Below are 21,966 nucleotides of genomic sequence, written 5' to 3'. Positions count from 1 at the left end.
CTGAAGCATAACAGAGGATGGACGATGCAACAGGACAACGACCCAAAGCATAGAAGTAAATCAACAACAGAATGGCTTCAACAGAAGAAAATACGCCTTCTGGAATGGCCCAGTCAGAGTCCTGACCTCAACCCGATTGAGATGCTGTGGCATGACCTCAAGAGAGTGATTCACACCAGACATCCCAAGAATATTGCTGAACTGAAACACTTTTGTTAGGAGGAATGGTCCAAAATTTCTCCGGACCATTGTGCAGGTCTGATCTGCAACTATAGGAAACGTTTGGTTGAGGTTATTGCTGCCAAAGTGGTTGACCCAGTTATTAAACCCAAAGGTTCACATACTTTTTCCACCCTGCACTATGAATGTTTACATGTTGTGTTCAATAAAAACGGTATTAGTGCGGTATTAGTTTAAGCAGACTGTGTTTCTCTATTGTTGTGACTTAGATGAAGATCAGAACACATGTTATGACCAATTTATGAATAAATCTAAGTAAGCCCAAAGGGTTCACATACTTTTTCTTTCAACTTTATGTACCAAAATGGTACATATTAGGACCTTTTAAAAGGTATTGTCCTAGTGACAACATTTGTACCTTTTTTTCTGAGAGTGTACAGTATGCACTTGTGTACAGTATGCTCTTAACGCACAATTTTGACTCACTGAAATAGCTTCACCTTAGGAAATAAGTCTCCTTTTATCTTAAAACTGAAAATAAGTGAGTTTTTGTAGCAGAAGGTTCGCATTCATTAAAACTGAGCTAATAAAATATTTCAAATAAATATTTAACGTTCGGCTTCGTGTTGGCTCCTGTCGGGGCTTATTTCTAATATAACAACCCCTTATTACACAGCTATTTATTAAATATTGAAAAATTTTATTAGCTCAATTTTGATGAATGTAGACCCTCTGCGGAAAAGCCGTTTATTTTCAGTTTTAAGATAAGACAAGATGTTCAAATGTCATGAACATTCAATATAATGTCATGTGTTATTAAAACACAAATGTATATTTAATTTTCATGTAGTATTAAGCTGTACCTCTCAAAATGATTGGCAGCATCGGGGTTACTGTGTGTGTGTTATTAGTTTTAAATGGGTTGTTATCTGGGAATAACAAACCTGCAAATGTCGCGACTGGCCAATCAGAATCAAGCATTCTAACAAGCCGTGTAATAAAGCACAATAACAATACAAGTAAATGGAACATTGTAAATTATTTCCAGTGGTTCCCATGCTGTATACATCTATATGATCCATTTCAGTCCAATAATCAAAAGTAGACATGATTATATATTTGTCAGACCACAAGGGGCTGTCATTTCTCCTGGATGTCCTGCAAGATCATGAGAGGACCAGAAAGAACCTTATATGAGGCAGTAGCGGCCGGTGACTTCTCTTCCGAGGGGCGCAAATTCAAAATACTGTACAGTATGTGTTTGGAGTGTCATGTGTGTTGCTTGCCATGTCAAAATATGTGTTCATTGCGTCATGTGAACCATGTGCGTCATGCGTCTTATCAAAATACGTGCCTGCTGCACACGCATTGAAAGGATTTAACATAAAAGAGATGCTCAGGTTCATGAAAAAGACACAAACTTAACACTTAACTTGATTACACATGAGATTAAGCGAGTATCTGGCAAACACGAGTGTCTATTTTGTCATAAAACCTGTAGCAGGCTCGCATTTTGACAACATGCGTGGTGCACATAAGTTTACATGACGTGCGAACACAATTTTGAAATGACGAGCCACACAACGGGTTACATGCATGTTTTGATGAGCTTGGCATCGTGCGCCCTTGAAAAGGAAATAACCGGCTGCCGCTGGTATGAGGTTTGTATGACAGGAATGCATGAAAAATGTTAAATATGGCAAATAAATATGAATAACCAATAACCCATATCTGCAGACTCTCCATACCCATATCATTATATTAGTTCAAATAACACAAGGTAAGTGTGTTGACCTTGTCTTTGCCCTGGTCTGGTTCTCTACTGCTTTTTTAATGCACCACACACTAGTTGTTTTCCTACTGACACCATGTGCGCTTAAGCATCTAAAAGGCAAATAAGGTTGGTTTGGCGTGCTAGTGGCGGTCTGGGGCGGGAACTATCCTGTGGGGTGGTTGGGTGCAGTGCCCCATCTGTCCCTAACACCTCTTTTATGACATGGGCTGGGGGCAGGCGTATGCATTGCATCCCACAATGAAGGGGCAGCATTAAAATATTGTATCTCTTATTTTTTCTTTCTGCCATTACAACCACCTTTTTTATCTCCCTCATCCTTCAACTCAATTCCGAACCTAATAATAAATTTACTTTGTTATTATCACTATTAGTGTTGTCACTAGTGATAGAATAATCCATTGCTAAACCTGTATGCATTACACTAAATAACACATTTTTCACACGCACACACTTTCACAAATACACAAAAGTTGTCAGAATGGATTAGCGTGGGAAGTGAAAATGTGTGTTTGCTTGTTGCTTGCTTATTATTATTATTCTCTTGTTATTTATCAAATGTAAATAGAGTCACTTTCTGTTTTTGCATTACATAATAAAACAAATTACTAGAAAACAAATCCCTTCTCCCATTTAAACCAAACCGAAACAATGATGGGATCAGAAATGTTGGTATCTGGTTTACTAACCTAAATGTATAAATGCAAATGATATGGATTATCTTAAATCCATGAAGGATTAACACAAATCAAGGCCATTGTGACAACTAGGGTATCGGCAACAATCTGGCTATACGCGACGTATCACGATCCATGTGGTTGGACCTTGCTTACAGCGATACTGTAAGCAAGGTGATATATTGTGATATTTCTTCTTTTGGGTACAGAATAGGATATAATTTTAGGACATAGATATATACACTAGATGTCGCCTTGGGGTTCTAAGCATGCGTCAAAACCGCCGCCATCTTGGAACAGGAGTCTTGTCATTGGAAGTAGCTAATTAACGCTGCTATCTCCGCCTGTACTACGAATTCATGGATGATGCCGGACTTTTGTGCTGCGTATGAATGTTGGGCTAATAGCACTATGCATTGTAGTTAGAAAAAGTAGATTTTCAAAATATCAAAACTTTAATTTTTTTCTGGACTCGGTGCTAAATACAATCGCATTCATGACGATGGTGATTTTATTTCCGTAACACCATTGCCTACAATGATGCTGATGCGGGATTCCCCTGTTTCAAGATGGCGGCTCTATTTGACGCATTCGATTAAAATGAACTGCAGCAGCCAAGGCGACATTTTGTGTACATATCTATGATTTTAGGAAAGCTGTCATCAAGAACACACCACCATATTAAACCCTAGCAAATACTTCCTGTCACTCTTGACTTAAGTTTAGACATAAGAAGACTGCTGTCTAGTGGTCGGGATGTAAACTCAAAACGAATCAACTTCCATAAATCTTGTATGAAAGAAATCGATATTGCGGGTTAAGAGAATCGATGCAGTGTATCTACAAAAAATATCCTGATACGCACTTGTATCAATATTTTCTTACACTCCTAGTGACGACTAAGACAAAACATGTACAAAACTGTCCTTAAAAGTGGAAAATGCTGCTCACTAAAAAAGTTCCCCATGTGATTGTGTGATGTTTCTGCTTCTGTAAGTTTATTAGGAATTCAAAAATAGCAAAAATCTCTTTCACATACACAAAGCCAAACATTTTCCCATGAACTCTACAAACAATATGTACTGATTTAATGGAAAACACAGTTCAGTGATTTGAGGATGAAAGCCATGAAAGAAAGAATACTTTCATGCATTTTATATAGAAATTACATTGTACCAATTTTTCCACTCTTAAAAACTTGACACACCAGATTGCATTGTGTTTTTCTGCAGTGGCATTATGACATTTAGCAAGATAAAAACAAAGACCTCATATATGCAGTAATGATGATGTAACAACAGTAACTGATTATTACAATGTAAATATAAATCATAACCACCCAAAGCAACCAGATATAAGTGCATAAGATTTCTTAAAATGACCCTTTTAACCAAGATACAGCACCAATGCATAACGATTTCTGTAAATGCAAACCATACACAAGCTTAAATCTCACTCCAGACTGGCGGACGAAAATTTACACGGAGAAACAACCTGAGAAAGAGTCTGACGGTGACATTCACAATTTTATTGCACGGCTGTTTGTATACATTACAGCATTTTAGTCCCACATTATGGTTTGTTTTTCCGGAGAATAGTTTGGGTCCTTTGACCGACATGATATTCACATTCACCATTGTCAAAGCAATGCATACAAAACTTCTTGGTCAATATTGTGGTGCTCTGCTTTAAAATATAAATAATAAACATGATCATTAATCACATGATCTCGATGCAATCGCTGCAATCAAGGTGAAGTCTGGATCGTTTTACAGTTAAATTTTGGTTCTTGTGCTGTTCAGAAAAAATTATAGGGTGATTATGAGGGAGTCTCCAAATGTAAAAAAGTTCATAGTGCAAATGTCAATCACATTAAGGCAAGGATATAAATGTAGAAAAATAGTTGTGCGTGCACATGAATTTTTGACCTTTGTTACAAAAAAGGTATGAAGGTTTTGTCTTCAACGAGAGACACTGACATGTTTTTCAGCTCCTCGGGGGAGTTGACAGCTTTGTACCCGAGCTCGTCTAAAAAGTGCTGACAAACAGTTTGTGTGTAATCAACTATGTCATAAGACAATTTCAGCCTCCAGCTTTCCGCATTGGCCGCTGAGTCTCTCAGCGTGCTGTACTTATGCTTTGCTGACGCGTCATTATTGCCTCTCGTGTTGTTATTTATCCAATCCACCACATTCTTTTCCATCGTAAGACCGAGGAACTCATAAACCTCTTTGGTTTTTTCGAGGGTGTTCCTGGCCAAATCCTCGTACCTTAACAGCATGTATCGTCCTCGAAGCCATGCCGGTTTGCTCAAGCCCGTGGACACCGAGTTTAGAAAGTCGTCGCACACTGTTGTGAGTAGGGTCAAATCCAAGTTGTAAGGTTTACGGCCTGTGGCTTTCCAGATGCGCCACAGGCGGTATGTTTCCCAAAAGGTTTCGATTCTGGAAGATAATATCCCACGTGGGTCCCTTACCAGCTGAATAACTTTCAGGTTAAGCCGGGGGTCCTCGATTAGCGCCTTCAGATCGTTGACCTCTGGTATACGTACCGTCTTGATGGCCACGTAGTGTCTTTCCCTGCATGATTCGGTGGCTAGGGTCAAGTTGAGGGGGCCGCACTTTCGAATGCAGTCCCCCTCTTCTATATTGCCTTCGCTCGGGCTAAAAGCATCACAGACCGGCACAGAGCAAAGTGCTTTGCTAGCTCCACGTCGAAAAATTTTGTCCGTGGTATGGTTCGCCGGCTGCGGCTTAATGTAGCTCTCCAAAAAATACAAGTCGCAGTTGTACAAGCTTCGCAGAAGGTCACGGCTGGCTCCCAGTGTTACTCTACGCTCTGTGTTGTATCTACTAGGAGGAACGTGAGGAATTAAAGTATTCTGAACGTGAAAGAGAGGTTCGTAAAGATAAAACACATCTGAGTGCTGGTTGAACAACTGGCCGAAGAAAGATGAGCCGCTACGTGTGGTCGCTAAGATAAGGATGTGAGTCCTCTTAGAGGAATTGTAATTAAAATACGGGTACTCATCGCACATCCGATCAAAAGACTCCACGTCCTGTCCCAAACCACAGTTCAAAGGGTTGGGAACCGGGCAAATATGAAAATGCTTGGTTGTAAAAGTCCTGATTGCCGTGTATTGGATTGCTACAGACACCAATGCAAGCAGAACAACAGCCTTCCAGGAACATTGCATGGCTGGGTAACTTCATTTAGAAGATGCAGTCTGATTTGATCCTATGGACAGACACAGCTGGGGGAAAGAAATAATAGAGCTTAAAATGAGTCTTGTGAGAGATAAAAACTGTAAGACATGAATAAAAATATTTTTAAAATATTTACGGTATCTTATTATACTTACATCTAAAATGATCTAAAAATATACTTTAAGTTCTTCATGAACTGATTTTAATATTATAGCATTGAAAAGCATACAATATCTCATAACATGTTCTCATAAATTTTAAAATATGCACCAAAATGCAATCTTTATCCATGTCATATTAAAATCCATCACTTTGATGAACTAGCTACTCTATACGTTTAAACTCTTCCAACTAAAGTGCAACCTTTTATACAAGCCTTGGGTATTTTGTTTCGAAAAAACAGCATAGGTTTAAAGCAAACCAGCCTCTAGCATGTAAACGGGCAACAAAACCAGTTCTTTTTAGAAACTGGCACCGTTTCAAGCACCTGTAGAGAGCGGCACTTATCGCTTTTTCTCCTTATACCACATGCACGATTAAAAGTCAAATTGGCTTGCTATACGCATGCATATGATATATTTGAACGGCAGCCGTCGACGACAGCGCGTCCACTTCTGATTTACCGCAGTGCAACAACTCGATATTCAGTTGGAAATAATAAAAACCCAGATCCGATCTGCCTACATAAAAACGGTGAGCAACTTGGTATCGTATATTCCAGCGCGTGAATCTCAGACATCCAGGCATACTGTAATAAAACACTGTAAAACATTTCAGCTAGATGTACTTGCCTCTTATTTATCCGTATGCGAACATGCCAAAGAATATAACAAAAGGAAAAAAATCACGCGCCGCTATGGCTTTGTGTAACTCGTCCCGTGTCCGTTATAGACGCTTTACCGTTTTTTTGTTTACGTCAAACATCGCGAGGCGCCTCATTCCCATAAATAACAGCGATAAAAAGGTCGTATATCCTCAAGCAGCTCCATTCAAGCTCGGGGTAAAACACTGAAAGTCAGTCTTCGTGGGTAGACACGGATGAATAAGGTATTGATGCGCATCCTCAGATAGCTCCGTGTGACTAAACGCGAAACGCCGGACGAATATTTTGTCGTGAGGAGACTGAAGAGAGGTGTGCCGCTCAGTAAAACGTAGATACCCTGACGAAACCCTGCCCGAATATTCATCCCTTCCCTTAAAACCACAGCTGACAAAGGCTGAGGAAAAAACAGCACGAGGGGGAGGCAGATTAGGTTCACATTGAGAATATATGTGTGTGCGCGTCCTCGATGATGAAGCCTTTAACATGGAGTTAGTTTGGGTGAGGAAAATAACGGATCTAGAAATGTCGTGTTTTTTGTTTTGTTTTGAATTTTGCTGATGATATTTAACGTGAGATGAATGTAAGGAATGTAGTTCAGGTAATGTATGCGAGGAAAAATACATCAGACATGGCCGGCTAGTGGATTTCAATACTGAAAGGCAGAATACTTATGTAATGGTACAGTGTGTTCAGACATTTCATGATGTACTGTCGCATACGATCAACTAGTACACATTTAACTATTAGGGCTTCTGTTTTCAGTTCGAATGAACCTGTCATTACAGTTATGCATTTGTCAGTCCAAAGTGGCTTACATTGCATTCAGGCTATACATTTTATCAGTTTGTGTGTTCCCTGTGAATTGAACCCATATCTTTTGTGCTGCTAACACAATGACACAATTGAGCTACAGGAACACTTACAGGTATTCCCATGGGAACCTTTCCAAACTGTTATATGTCAGGTTTAATGAATGGGTTTTAACCTGTCTTTCTTTACACAGAAGGAGATATCTGGATATTTTGTAGTTTATGGGGTCAAGGTTCAACAATGATAAAGAACCACAAAAGTGCCCAAAAACTAACCTATGTGCAAGAGACAATGTATATCCAGCTTTGATCATGCTGGGTTCATTTTCCGATAACAACCGTTCTTCAAGCTATCGGGTCTGTTTTAAGCGATTTAAACACTTCCTTTTCGTTAAATCCCGAGCAAAGAACAACACTCGAAGCCTTCATATCTAAAAAAAAAAAAGATGTTATCACTGTCTTACCGACTGGATCCGGCAAAAGTCTGATATAGCTCTGCTACCTCATCTCCTTAATCGCTTTGATTGGTTTTAGGTCTATCCAATTGGACACAGAGGCATTTGAGAGATGTCCGTTGGTGACGCCCCTTTGGAAATGATTTGTCTATGAAGCTTTGCGAGACCATAATTCAGTTACTTCTGAGAATGGTCTGTTTTTATCCAGGCTACGTTACTTATAATGCGTTACCCCCCACCGCTGTTTGTGAATAGATTATCTCCCAATGATTTTATTTGGCATGTTCATGTTTATTTACTTGGAGAGAGAAGTGCATCTTCAGAAAATTATTTTAATATCTAAATTGTGCATTCGTAATCCATTTCTATTAAATATTTTTTGGATCTACACAAAACCCTGCTGCACAAATGTATTCTGGTGTAAACCACCATCTGTCACCTGTTAGAAACTTGCAGCTCTTTGAGTACACAAAAAATCCACCCATACCAAATATTTTTCTTCGCTTTTTTGCTATTTTTCTCTATATCATTTTGCCTGAAACCAGAAAACTGACATTTGAAATGGGGTTTTCTTCTCAGTCCAATGTCTTGCAATCTTAGAAGCTGCCAAATGAAAGATTATGACTTCTGCTAAATCAGTTTTATCTTTGTGTGCTCAACGCAACCTCAATTTCAATCAGCATGTGTGCTCAAGCATTTGAAAATGTTGGCCTGCATATTGGCAGGCCACAAAATGTTACAGAGGTGCAGCAGCGAGGTGAAGATGGGTTAGTGCCCCCTTTATCCACTCGGGTGGGAACTGGTAATAAGCTTTTAAATGCAAATGATTTCAAATGCAATCCTCATAGTCCAGTCTGGTCAACACTGCGCTGCATCAGCGGTTTAGTCGTTATTTTCTACAACTATGTATATGGTAAACGGATCTATTATGACAACCGTGTCCAGAAAAATGAGAAAACCCAGAGCATGAAGCATGATTTCAATATGCGATTGTACTGTGTTGAAGGTAGACCATAACTCACGGATAAACCTGTGACATGGTTCTTTAAAGAAAAGCACCCACAATAAAAATATTTCCTTGGAATGTCTAATCAAATTCCAAGAATAGGAATTATTAAAATATACTGTATTGTACTGTTACGGACAAGCGTACACAAATACACACCATAACTACAATATAAAACAAAATGTAAATAATATAAAAAAACTATACTGCTATATTTACTTAACTTAACTGTTGCCTTTCTATCATCTCGAACCAGTAACAGGGTTCCTATGAGTTCTTGAAATCCTTGAAAGTTTGTGAATCTCGGGGAAAAATTCAAGGCTCTGGCAAGTTTTTGAAACTATATATACATAGATACAGGTCATTGAAAGTGCTTGAATTTATTTTATGCAAGAAGTTTTCTGGGAAAAAAATCCATATTATTCTCTGTGTAGTGTAGGATAATATCATAAAAATTCTAGACTTTTTAAGCCCACGTGCTAAACTTTTCACTTTAAATGCTTTTATCTTCTGTATGCGAATGTTGATTCATACCAAAATGCTTTTTTGCATAGTTGTGTTTGACACATGAAAATGTCTCGGGTTACGTATGTAACTGTTGTTCGCTGAGAAGGGAACATGGCGCTGCTTCACCCTTGCCATACTTCCTCGTCCCTGTAATGCTATCTTTGGCAATATTTCAGATAGCGATATACTTACTGGCTCCCGCGTCACCCTGTCTTTGTTGTTAAGCCTCATCATAGGTTGAATTTGATATACACATTTCAGACGTACTTACCCCTGGAGGCATCTCCAAAGTGTCACCGCAGTGACGCAGCGCGAGTTCCCTCGAAAGGGAACTGTAACAATGTATTTTTAAAGGTAACACGATGTAACCTTGCTGTCACTTGAAATGTGTTCCCACATTTTATCCTTGAATTTGAGGGTATTGGACCTGGAAAGTCTTTGAAAGTTCCTTGAATTTTAAGTTAACTAAGATGATAAAAATAAAAGCTTGTAAAGGCATACAGCTATATTTTCCCAAACCAATAACCCAAACTACGTGTAGTTAATAAATGTGAGAACTGTCTGAACGTTGTCTCTTCGATTCATACATCAGTCAGAAATATTTGGGTCTCGGCTATCCAAGGTTGTTCCTCGGCCGGCATTGGATCACTGCCTCCAGATGAGGCAGCTGAGTTTATTTTGTAGAAATGAAAAGAGTTTGTCCAAGAAACAATGTTGGAAAGGAGTAGGCGGTTGAGACCAGGTCTAATTAAGACAGGAGCTGCCATTGTTTTTACTATTACTCCCGACAGCGCTCAGTATCTGAGAACAGATGCCCCATATATGAGATCAGCCAATTTAAGAACAAGATGCATTTAAAACTGACGGGGTGTCAGTGTTCCCAATAATAAGTGTCTTTTACATTTTGCTTTTTTTTAAAAAATACTAGTTTTATCAGGAAGGTGTTGAGATGAATAAGACGGGTGTTGAAAACATGTTGAAACATTATGGGAAGCGTGAATGCAGGCTGACTTTGAAAATTAAAACAAAATGTGAAAGGACATAAAATGAAAACTTTATATTTGAATTTGAATTGTGTCACTATTATTGCTCAAGCATTAATGAAAAGCTTTAAATAACATGGGCAGTTTCTTTTGCCTTTTTAATTTTGTACTGGCAGTCTTGTCTGAGGTTTTAATGAAAATAAAAAGTTGAACCATCTGCATTTAATTTTCAATGTGACAGGTACAATGCATTTTTTATTCATACATTTTTATTTATATATATTTTTTTAAATTGACCATAATTAACCATGAAAATCCATTATTTTGTAATCTGTTAGATATTAAGTTCTCTTGTATTTTACCTTTATACAAAACATTTACATAATATTTACATATTATATCATGTGCTTGCACCTACACTGATGTTACACTAAAAAATAAAACGACACAAACTAAATATAAACTAAAAGTAAAGATTTTTGAAAAATATTTTTTTAAGAAAAAAAGGAAAAAGATCAAAACTATCTATGCATCACTGGTATGTAGCAAAAAATACAAAATTTTTTTTTTAAATTGGCTATATTTTAAAAACTATATCGCTGAGTGTAACTGCACTGTAAAAAAGATTTGTTGGTTCAACTTAAAATGTGTTTGAGTTTTGAGTTAATTCAACTTAAACAATTTTAGCTAACGTATTTAGTTACATTGGCACTCTTCACAAGCTTCAAAAGAAGGCAAAAGCATCATTATATAACTTTTTTTGGTGTATATTTCATGTGAAGGTTTTTTTTAAAAAACAAACTACTGTATAATACATGTTTCATTGTTTTATAAAAGTCTTGACCCGTGCCTTTCTCTCTCTATGTGTTTGTTGGTTTTGCAGATTTGCTTGCTGTACATCCATGATGCAAATTTCCTGTTCCACGACATCTCAAAGTTGTTCTATTGGATTAAGATCTGGTGACCACTGGAGTTCACTGTCATGTTCAAGAAACCAGTTTTGGATAATGTGAGCTTTGTGACATGATGCATTATCCTGTTGAAAGTAGCCATCAGAAGATGGGTATACTGTGGTCATAAATGAATGGACTTGGTCAGTAACAATACTCAGGTAGGTTGTGGGATTTAAACAATGCTCAATTGGTACTAAGGGGCCCAAAGTGTGCCAAGAAAATATCCTTCACACCATTACACCACCCCCTCAGTCTTTCATGTTGTTTACGGCACATTCTGACCTACAGTACCGTCTGAATGTCGCAGCTAAAAATCGGGTCTCACCAGACCAGGCAACATTTTTCCAATCTTCTATTGTCCTATTTTGGTGAGCCTGTGTGAATCATAGCTTCAGTTTCCTGTTCTTAGCTGGCAGGAGTGGCACCCGCTGTGGTTTTTTGCTGGTTTAAACTCATCTGCTTCAAGGTTATTCCACATACCTTTGTTGTAATGAGTGGTTATTTGATTTACTGTTGCATTTCTATCCAGCCTCGTCTCACTGTTAATATGTAATATTTACACGTAACTTTCAAAAACAAAAAAAAGTTATTTTTTGTACGTTTAAATAGATGCTAAAACGTACAATGTAGACCTATTTACAACATTTAAACGTAGCATTAATACGTTTTTACAGCTAAAAAACGTAAAAAATTTACGTATCTTTCATTGCATAAAAATTGCGGTATAATTTCCCTTTAACCATTTTAGCGATATGTTACCACCTTAACTCTACCCCGGCACTTTCACATTCGCTTTGCAGCCCTCTATTGGCCAAAACCGCACTAAAGAAGTTTCCAACCGTCGGGTCGCGGTCCTGTAGTTCGAGTGAAAACTACAAAAACTTGCTTTACGGCAGACCTAAAATCCAATCAGAGCCAGCTATGCTGCAGTAGGCTAAATTATTTACGACAGTGGTAATGGACAATTCCGCTTCTAACCTGTAGGGGGAGCAGAGAGCAAGAACTCTTTAGTGTTGCTTTAAAATTATTTAACGTTACTGTTACAAAAAGCATAACAGACAGACAAGTGTAATCACAACAACTTATTTATTGCGAATATTAAAATCAGTACCAAAAGTAGTTAAAATGATGATGTGCTGCAGCCAAGGTCCTCTCTGGAGTATAAGAAAAGTATTAAAGTTATTAATCCAAGAGAACGTTGATCTGGCTTCCCTCTGTCATGGCGCATTTTTTTAAAATTTCAAACGTACACCAACGGAAATGACGCAAATATGTCACGTGGCACGCAATGAGCCAATGAGCTTTTGATATCACTGCAGTAGAGCACTGTGTCGTAAAGCTTCTTGAGGCGTGATATTTGAATCTAAATTTATATAAGCCTATAACAAACGCGCGCTCCGACTTTACGGTTGCTGATGAGAACTAAAGCTGGGCAAAAAAAATCGATTTTTCGATTAATCGTTTTTAAAAATGTGGTCGATTCAAAATCGATTCTTAAAGAGCAGAATTGATTTTTTCTTTCATATTTAGTTCCGCAAACATTGGATGTTAGATTAACGTTAATCTGATTCCTAGTCTTCATCATTAGATGTCACCCTCTTTTTTGCTTTGCACAATGTTACCAAGGAGCAAGAGGCAAGCCTGTCATTCATTCATTCAGTGCTTAAAATGGCAGTTTAAGGTGCTTCATCGACGTTGATGCAACCTTCACATAAAAAGTCACATAAAAGTCAGAAGTATGGAAGCATTTTAGATTTCGCAAGCAAGACAATGACGATATGTGGCTTTTAATTTCTTTTTATTAATTACCCACTTGTAAACTGCTGTTCACTGTTCTTTTTATTAATATAGTATTTGTATTAAATCTATATTCATTGAGTTGAATCGAGAATCGAGTATAAAAACCGGCCCGAGAACCGGAATCGAAAATTAAACCGAGAATCGAAATCGAATCGATTTGATGGCTTGCGAATCGAAATTGAATCGATCTGGAACATCTGAATCGATTAAATCAAGAAGGAGGAGTTACTACCGCGGGTGGAGCGAGTACGAGTCATGCAACACTATACAATACTGTTAAACTTATGATTCACTACATGTTCGTGTCATTTATATAATATGCACGCGCATATTTACAACATAAGACAGAAGTCTTACTTACCGCATGCAACTCGTTACCCGGTTGGGAAAATCCAGTGCATCAAACACACACGCAAAACTCGGCTGCTACCCCGGATAATAAACTATATCCATTGTTTTCATAAGGCTGGATTTTTTTCTCCTTACATCCAAAAACACACTTCTTCATTTATGCCATTGTTGAGTTTTGAAATTAAACAAAGCTGTGTCGCGTGATGTGATGTTTGAAAGTGCTAGCGTCTCCCGCTGATTGACGGGTGGGCGGGGTTTTCCGGGGAAGTGCCCATATAAAGAAGTGATACGTATAGAAACCCCTGAAACGTCACCTGGACCTGTAATCGAAAAAAACTTTCCGAAACTTGTATGAACCCTGGTGAAGTGCATTCGGCACAGAAATACTCATGAGGAAATAATTCTATAACTGTGTTAATAAGTCAGAATGCTTGAAATACCATAGACCCCCCCCCAACATTTTAAAATGTTCATTACTGTGAAATTCTCTGAATATTATTCATTAATATTCATTAGGTAAATGGGTAAACGGTCTTAATAAGTCTGAAAATAAGACTGAAAACATGTCATTAATATGAGTAAGAAAAGTCAATGCCCGCAATTTTAATATTTATAAATAGGAATAACTTGTGTACAAATTTGTACGTTTGTAAAACTGTAAATAATTGACATATTAGTCCTGTCAAAAAGTCGTTTGTCAAAACACACGTTGTTCTATCATCTCGAACCAATCTGCCCATTCTCCTCTGACATCAACGGGGCATTTTCATCTTCACAACTGCCGCTAACTGGATATTTCTCTTTCACTATTGGGTCAATTTTAACCCAGTGGTGTGTTTATGGGTCAAAATTAACCAAGCCAAGTGTTTGAACCCAGGGAACACAGATACTGATAAAAATATACATCTTGTAATGCACTGTAAGTCGCTTTGTATAAAAGTGTCTGCCAAATGTAAAATGAAAATACACAATGCCAAATTAAAGTATATACTGTATGTACTGACAGTTAGTGGGAAATAGCGGCAAACTCACATTGACACAACTCCCGCTGCAGCATCTGTGGATTGGAAGTAGCAGTATTATTCTAGTTGAGTACCAGCTGTATATACACCACAACTTTATAACATTATAAATAAAATCAAACAAAAAAATAATCCATAATGTTCGATTGTACTATATAAAAGCTTGTATACAGCCATAGTCTCCCCGAACTCAGTAACCTAAACATCACCTACATGGACTTAATGAATGTGAGACTTTGTGATTGGCAGAAACGGAGGGCCAAGGGCCTGTGTGGGTGTCGATTCAGATGGCAGCCTGTTGCTGTTGGTGAACAGGATGTCAAGACCAGGCTTCGGGAAGATGCGCTCAGGTCTCGGGACAGCAATATCATCCTGTTTCTACTCAGAGATTTTGGACTTGCCCTTGGTGTGCAGGAAAGACAGCAGACATATTTAATAGCCTCTTGTAATACATTCTGCCCTCCTTCCAGTGTTTTCATGGTGCACAGAGAGCATTTTAAACAGGAAAAAGCCCTTGACAAAGAAGCAACTGCCCGATCCGTTTATTGATATGTAGCGCGTGGAGTTCTTTCGCTACAGTATATGACTGCACAATTTCTTAATAGGTCAATGGAAATTTAAAGGGTCAAGTACACAAGAATGAATAATTCAGAATGCCCGCTTCAAGATGAGCCTTACTGTTGTGATGCTTTTCAATGTAACACTTTAAATCCCACTTAAAGCTCAGGCTGAATATTATCCCCTCTAAATATGGATATGTTTTTGGATACAAGCGACCCCTCTGAAACAGTACTGTCAAAAAGTCTTAGGCCACCAACAGCTTTGTTGGTTAGTTTTTAATGACCAGATACAAAAAAGAAATTACAGGAAATATGTACATAAAATGTAAAAAATGCACAATTTTTGAAACTTTATTTAGTGGGAACTTTCTTGGCACTAAGCACATCTTGAACTTTTGAGGACACTGAAAAGTCATAAGATTAGGATTAGAAATTAGAGTTTTGTTTAATTTAGATTTAAGAGAGCCTGAAAGTTCCTGCTGTTGCAAATGCTTAACACGTATAAATTTAATAAATAACTAAATAAAATGAATTTATTCAGATTTTAAAATGCTGCATACAAATGTCCTGCATTTTTGTTGCATTTCAATGAAAAGACTTAACTGTGGGTTCACACCAAACGCGAGTTCAACGATTTGCGCAAGTAGATTACATACAAAGTCAATGCAAAGACACGATCAGATGCGTCCTTGTGTGGGGCGATGCTAATGACGCGATATGGGCGGTGCATTTGCCGCGAAAACACGCGCTATTCGCCTCAAACGCGCCTTGGCACAAGTTGAAAATATTCAACTCAAGCGAAAAACACAAAGTTAAAGACCGCGAGTATTCTAAAGCAAGGAACGCGATGCTTCGCATTAGGTGTGTACGTAGCATAAGAAGTAATTATATAGTCACCATTTTGCACAGTACTGTATATTAATGCAGAAATACAGTAATTCTTCTGGCACACTGTAAAAAAATGCAGCATGAATTTAAAACAACTTGGTTTTACTTTCAAATTGTCAATTCAAGACTCGAAAAAGCTGACATAACTTAACAAATTATGTAACTTGTTTTTTTATTACTTAAAGAGCACCTATGCGTAAAGAGCACCTATTTTAAACCTACGCTTAAAACAACGTTATTTTGTGTATTTGGTATACAACAATGTGTTTGCGTGGTTTATGGTTCAGAAAACACATTATTTTCCACAGACCGTACATTTTTGTAGCTCCAGATTTGCCTCGGCTTTACAGTCTGTGAGTCCAAGTGGGAGGAATTAAGATAATGACGGTCTTGTCTACATCACCAATCACATGAAGTAAACTGTTGCCTACAATCTGTGTGTTTGTTGTATAGTCCAAGAAAAAAGATTTACATTGGAGATGATAACTCACGTCATTGTTTACTTTGGGGTTTGTACCTTTTGCATATCCTTAACATGTACTAATACACACCAAAGGAAATGTAAATCATGAATCGGAGTATCGGACCATAGGTGCTCTTTACAGTAACATAAAAATACAATATGTTGATTTTGCTTTTTTTTTTTTGCAGTGCAGGACAATGGCAAGGTGACTGGAACCATAAAGCACAAGTTGAGACACAAGTGATACTTTTTTAATGTAATATGTAAATATAATTTATGCTCGAACGTGACCACGATATCGTTGCATATTGCTTTTATGGGCTGCTAATTATGATATATGCAAGCAAATCGCTTTTAAGTGAAAGCAATGGGTTTTTCAGCCCACTGATCTTATACTGTGCGTCGTCTAATTGAAAGAGAGTCATTACAAAAGCCATATCAGGCCTAATGCTACGAACAAGAGTCGTAATGACTTCATAGCGGAGAATCACAGTCAATAAGTTCTGAGGGTGTTTGTGACATTTGATCCACAGTCGGTCCAGCCATTAATGGAAAATTTGTTTGCGTTAAAAATGACTAAATGTGCACTGGTTTGGGTCAATTTCCTCCATTAGTGTGAAGAATAAACTGGTTTTATTTTTTCTCATACTGAAATGGATATAAGTGTCATTTAATGCCATTAAATTGTCATGGTATCGGTTAGAATAATATGATTATGTTTTGTTATGTATTGTTTTGGGATGAGGCCATGTGTCTTCTTTGATCTCCAAGGCAAAATATTTTTTGTAATAATGTGTCCGTTTAAATAAATAAATCCTCTGTAGTGTTAAAGGAGACATTTTTAATATGTCAAATAAATCGTTGGTGTCCCCAGAGTACATATGTGAAGTTTTAGCTTAAAATACCATATAGGTAATTAATGTGGCATGTTAAAATAGGCACTTTATGGGTCTGAGCAGAAATGCACCGTTTTTGTGTGTATCCCTTTAAATCCAAATGAGCTGCTCAGGTGGGCGGAGTCTCAAGCGCTCGCGCTGTAGTCAAGACAGAGCATCAAGAGGGAGATTCTCTCATGAAAGTTAGTAAGCGATGCTCAGCATTATATATTTGAACAAGTTTAAAAAGTCAAAATTTTTATTTTGTGGAATAAAAATAAAGACTTTTAGGTCTCATGCTAACAGTGTTTTAAACAGGCACAATGATTTTCAGCATGTTACAATAAAATACAATTCCACAAACACTCAGAAGTTTACTTTTTAAATCAAACCACACGAGCACATTTAAATGATCTGTAATAAAACAACACGTTTAATGCTTAAACTTTAGAGAAACAGATCAAATGACATGTTTATTGTGTATGATAGTGAATACGTGTTGTTCTCTTACTCTGTCTCGTGCAGTGCATTAATCATTTGCTTACTCGCTCTTTCTCACTCACTCGCTCTCTCTAACTCTCTCTCTCTCTTGCACTAAGGTAACGTTAATCCTTATCTTCAACCTTTAGAAAGACCATTAAAACTACAAGTTTTAAGATTGTAGGCTACTGTTTGTGTTGAATACAAACGCGTCGTGCTGTCAGTCATTTTTTCTCTCTGTCTATCGCACTCGTGAGGCCGCGTCATGGTTGGATAGCGCAGATGAAGGGGCGGTATCATTATAATAAGATCCCCTTACTACGTCATGGGGGGAGCGAAATCCATGGAAAAAGTCTGATTTTCATGGAATGTCCCCTTTAAAGGTAACATTTTTCCTTTAATTGTTTTTTACAGGTTATTATGCAGATTTAATATTTCAAAAATCTAATTGTAATATATGTTTTAGTAAAGGATTTTTCTCACATACACTTTTATTTTATTATATAGTTTTTACTAAACAGGTAAAAAGTGCAATGAATCAATATTATATTAATACATTTTAAACTTACTGTATGTGGGTAGTTGCTGTGTGGTCTCTGTAGTGTATAAAATAATTTCTAGGGTGTTGCTAGATGATGGATTGTAATCCCTCGTCCACTTTAAGGCTGGGATCACACTACAGGATTTTTGAAATCCTGCTCGATTATGAAATCTGGTGGCAGCACACACAGGACCCAAAATAGCCAAGGTACGTCTGTAAGTGAAAGTGAAATGCTTGTCAAATACAGTAAGCAAAACATCCAACCCACTTGCTAGAAATACTTTAAAGGGGGGGTTTAATGGTATTTCAAGCATTCTGACTTATTAACACAGTTATAGAGTTGTTTCCTCATGCTAAACGTAAGCAAAGTGTCAAAAAAGCAGTTGGGCGTGTTACAGAGCATTTCTGTGCCGAATTCACTTCGCCAAGGTTCGTATAAGTTTCGGAAAGTTTTTTCGATTACAGGTCCAACTGACGTTTCAGGGGTTTTCTATACGCATCACTTCTTTATATGCACTTCCCCCGGAAAACCCCACCCACTCGTTAATCAGCGGGAGACGCTAGCACTTGCAAACATCTTACCACGCGACACAGCTTTGTTTAATTTCAAAACTCAACAAAGGCACGAAAGATGAAGTGTGTTTTTGGATGTAAGAAAGTCAGCCTTATGGAAACAATGGATATAGTTTATTATCCGGGGTAGCAGCGGAGTTTTGCGTGTGTGTTTGATGCGGTGGATTTTCCCAACCGGGTCATGACGAGTTGCACGCGGGAAGTAAGACTTATGTCTTATGTTGTAAATAGTCGCGTGAATTTTATATAAATGACACGAACACATAGTGAATCATAAGTTAAACAGTGTTGTATAGTGTTGCATGACTCGTACTCGCTCCTCCTGCGGTATAACTCCTCCTTCTTCATTTTTTCGTACGTTACTTATCGGAAAGATTCGGTAAAGCTAATCTTTCTTTTATAAATCTGATTAAACTAAAGACTCTTCGGAGATATTAAGGATCTCATACTACTCTATAGGTACTCCAGATTAACATCAGAAATGCAGAAACAGCGTGTGTTACGTGAGCTTTAAGGTTACCAAGTAACATAGTTTAATTTTACACTGTTCAAAATTTCTGTAGAAATTACAGTATTACTGGCAGCTGTTTGCCAGTAACTTACTGTAGATTTAAATGCGGGTTAAATAACATTAAACATTGACTTTACAGAATAAAACTAAAATGCCTCATGCAAAGCATTCTGGTAACCAAATTTCTGAAAGTGAAGGGTGAAGGTGACATGCTCGTAAAGTATGCAAGCATACTTGAAATGTGACCTCTGCATTTAAACCTGCAAGTGGTGAACACACACAAACTGAGCTAACCTGTGTTGCCAGTAAATAACATAAATATAAATCTACAGTAAGTTACTGGCAAACAGTAATTTTTTTACAGTGTTTTCAGGTGTATTATGATTTTTCACTATAACTGTAGTGATGTTTTATATTTACTCCTCGTGCAGTTTCGAAGCTCGTGACACTCTATGATATATACCATCCAAGGCTGTTTCATCATTAGCCACAATTAAGCTTATGGCAAATTTAATGAGTGAGTAATGAAGTGACCTAAAGATTTAGTGATCTGTCCGGCATGGCGCTCTAATACACAGCCATCATCATCTCCATAATCATATTCATAGTTTTATCATTCTTGCTGAAAAGATGCATATTTCTTTTTGATAGACTTCTTATGATCTTAACGATGAACTCATAGAGCAATTCAGACTGTATATTGGATTTCCATATATAGCTTTTATATAAACTGAAAGGTCAAGAAGGCAAAAGGATGACGGAGTTTCGTACTCCCAGAGCCCACGGTAATGATCTCCTTTCATTCCTGGTGTCCTCCTGCTGTCTCTTTGCCTCTTGAGAGGGTCTCTCGCATTACTCTTTCCCTCTTAAAAGCTTGACCTGTATTACCTTCTGTTCCAACCGGATCCACCGCACTGCATAAAATAATGTTTATATAGTCGCTTTTAACATTCGGATATGTTTGCGAGTGAGCGTGTATATCTTCAGTGTTTGACCTAATTGGCCAAAAACGATTATATAAACATCCACTTAAAGGCGAGATTTGTGCCGGAATAGTGGCATTAAATAGAACTGAACCCGTATATATTTAACTTACAAGATCATGCAACAACACACATGCATAATGGCAACCCTCCATGACTGTATTTTATAACAACTCAGTTTCATTGTTGTTATGTCCTGTGGTTTGGTTCAAATGAACGTTGGTGCTGTAAATGTACCTTTAAGAAACCAAAGGTATTGTGTCTTGTCTGAGCTAACCTAATTCCAGTTTTTCATGCGGCTTTTTCAAGTGAAAAGAAACTTGAGTCACAGTGTGAACCGCACTCTCACACATTATTCAACAGAATAACTATAATCCAATATAAAGCGCACGTTTCAAATCGTTTTAAACAGCAAACCCGGGTCCGCATAACCATCATTCAATACTTTAAGCATTATTAAAATCACCTTCGCTTCACCCACATACCTCATCCCTCCCATTGCTTCACATTAGAAGGATCGTTTAGCGAAAATACATCACCTTCCTTTAATTACTTTGCCCTCTATTGGAATGAACTCTTTCCATGCATTTATTAAGTGCTACAGTACAGTTTACTTAAATTACTGCTGTTTTCTACTCTCTCTTGTTCCATAAATAGACGCATTTCTAGTTTTTGGGACAGACTGAATTATGAAATCATGAGAGCTTTGGGTGCTTTAATGGTTTTTCTATAGAGAAGATTACAGAAACAACACAATGAGCCTATGCCGGATTAGGGCTGATATATTACATTGCGATGAATCGAGCACATAGGATTTGGCAGTCAAATAGCTGAGCACAAAAGACGTACATTTTTAGAAAGTGCCCATCAAACCCATCCCACCTGAGAATCATCTGACATTCTTTTAATTGGAAATCTTTCATACGGGCTATGAGGCGCCATTGATTCCTACACAGCCAACAAGGACGAGTTTGTCTCAAATGCATTTTCAAAGGAGTTTTTTAGTGGCATTGAATCGTACCAGATTTTTTTTTAAACCCATCCATCAACAAATCAGTAATCTATACGACTCATAAATGTTGTTTTGAATATAAACACACCCAGATTAGCCTTGATTCAAGATTTGTAATATTCAATTGAAGATACACTCCACTTTTTTGAAAATATGCTCATTTACCAGCTTCTCTAGAGTTAAACATTTGATTTTTACCGTTTTGGAATCCATTCAGCTGATCTCCGAGTCTGGTGGTACCACTTTTAGCATAGCTTAGCATAATCCATTGAATCTGATTAGACAGTGGCGGCTCGTGACTGCTCATCCGAGGGGCGTAAATTCAAAATATGTGTTCAGAGTGTCATGTGTGTTGCTCATGTTTTCAAAATATGTGTTTGTTGCGTCATGTGAACCATGTGCATAACGTGTTTTGTCAAAATAAGTGCCTGCTGCAAACACGTCAAAACCGTTTATGATAAAAGAGACGCTCACGTTCACAAAATACACGCAAGACACTCACTTAACAGTAAACCC

At 37.6% G+C, this 21,966-nt stretch overlaps 1 protein-coding gene across 3 annotated transcripts; it reads right to left on the bottom strand.

The window, feature by feature from the left end:
* Nucleotides 1-3,620: 3,620 nt before the first annotated feature.
* chst1 (carbohydrate (keratan sulfate Gal-6) sulfotransferase 1) lies at nucleotides 3,621-18,569 on the bottom strand. 3 transcript variants are annotated; one of them, XM_055193007.2, is made up of 2 exons: nucleotides 18,400-18,569; nucleotides 3,621-5,902 (listed from the first exon to the last, which is right to left on the bottom strand). In XM_055193007.2, the coding sequence occupies exon 2, from the start codon at nucleotides 5,843-5,845 to the stop codon at nucleotides 4,583-4,585; it is 1,263 nt and encodes a 420-aa protein (XP_055048982.1). In that variant the 5' UTR covers nucleotides 5,846-5,902; nucleotides 18,400-18,569; the 3' UTR covers nucleotides 3,621-4,582. The 3 variants fall into 3 exon arrangements, with proteins under 3 accessions (XP_055048982.1, XP_055048980.1, XP_055048981.1); XM_055193005.2 differs by lacking the exon at nucleotides 18,400-18,569 and adding an exon at nucleotides 6,647-7,252; XM_055193006.2 differs by lacking the exon at nucleotides 18,400-18,569 and adding an exon at nucleotides 6,011-6,638.
* Between the last annotated feature and the right edge of the window lie 3,397 nt (nucleotides 18,570-21,966).

The sequence above is a fragment of the Misgurnus anguillicaudatus genome, chromosome 6 (assembly GCF_027580225.2).
Source record: "Misgurnus anguillicaudatus chromosome 6, ASM2758022v2, whole genome shotgun sequence".
Classification (NCBI taxonomy): domain Eukaryota; kingdom Metazoa; phylum Chordata; class Actinopteri; order Cypriniformes; family Cobitidae; genus Misgurnus; species Misgurnus anguillicaudatus.
This window is presented reverse-complemented; position numbering and strand designations above follow the sequence as displayed.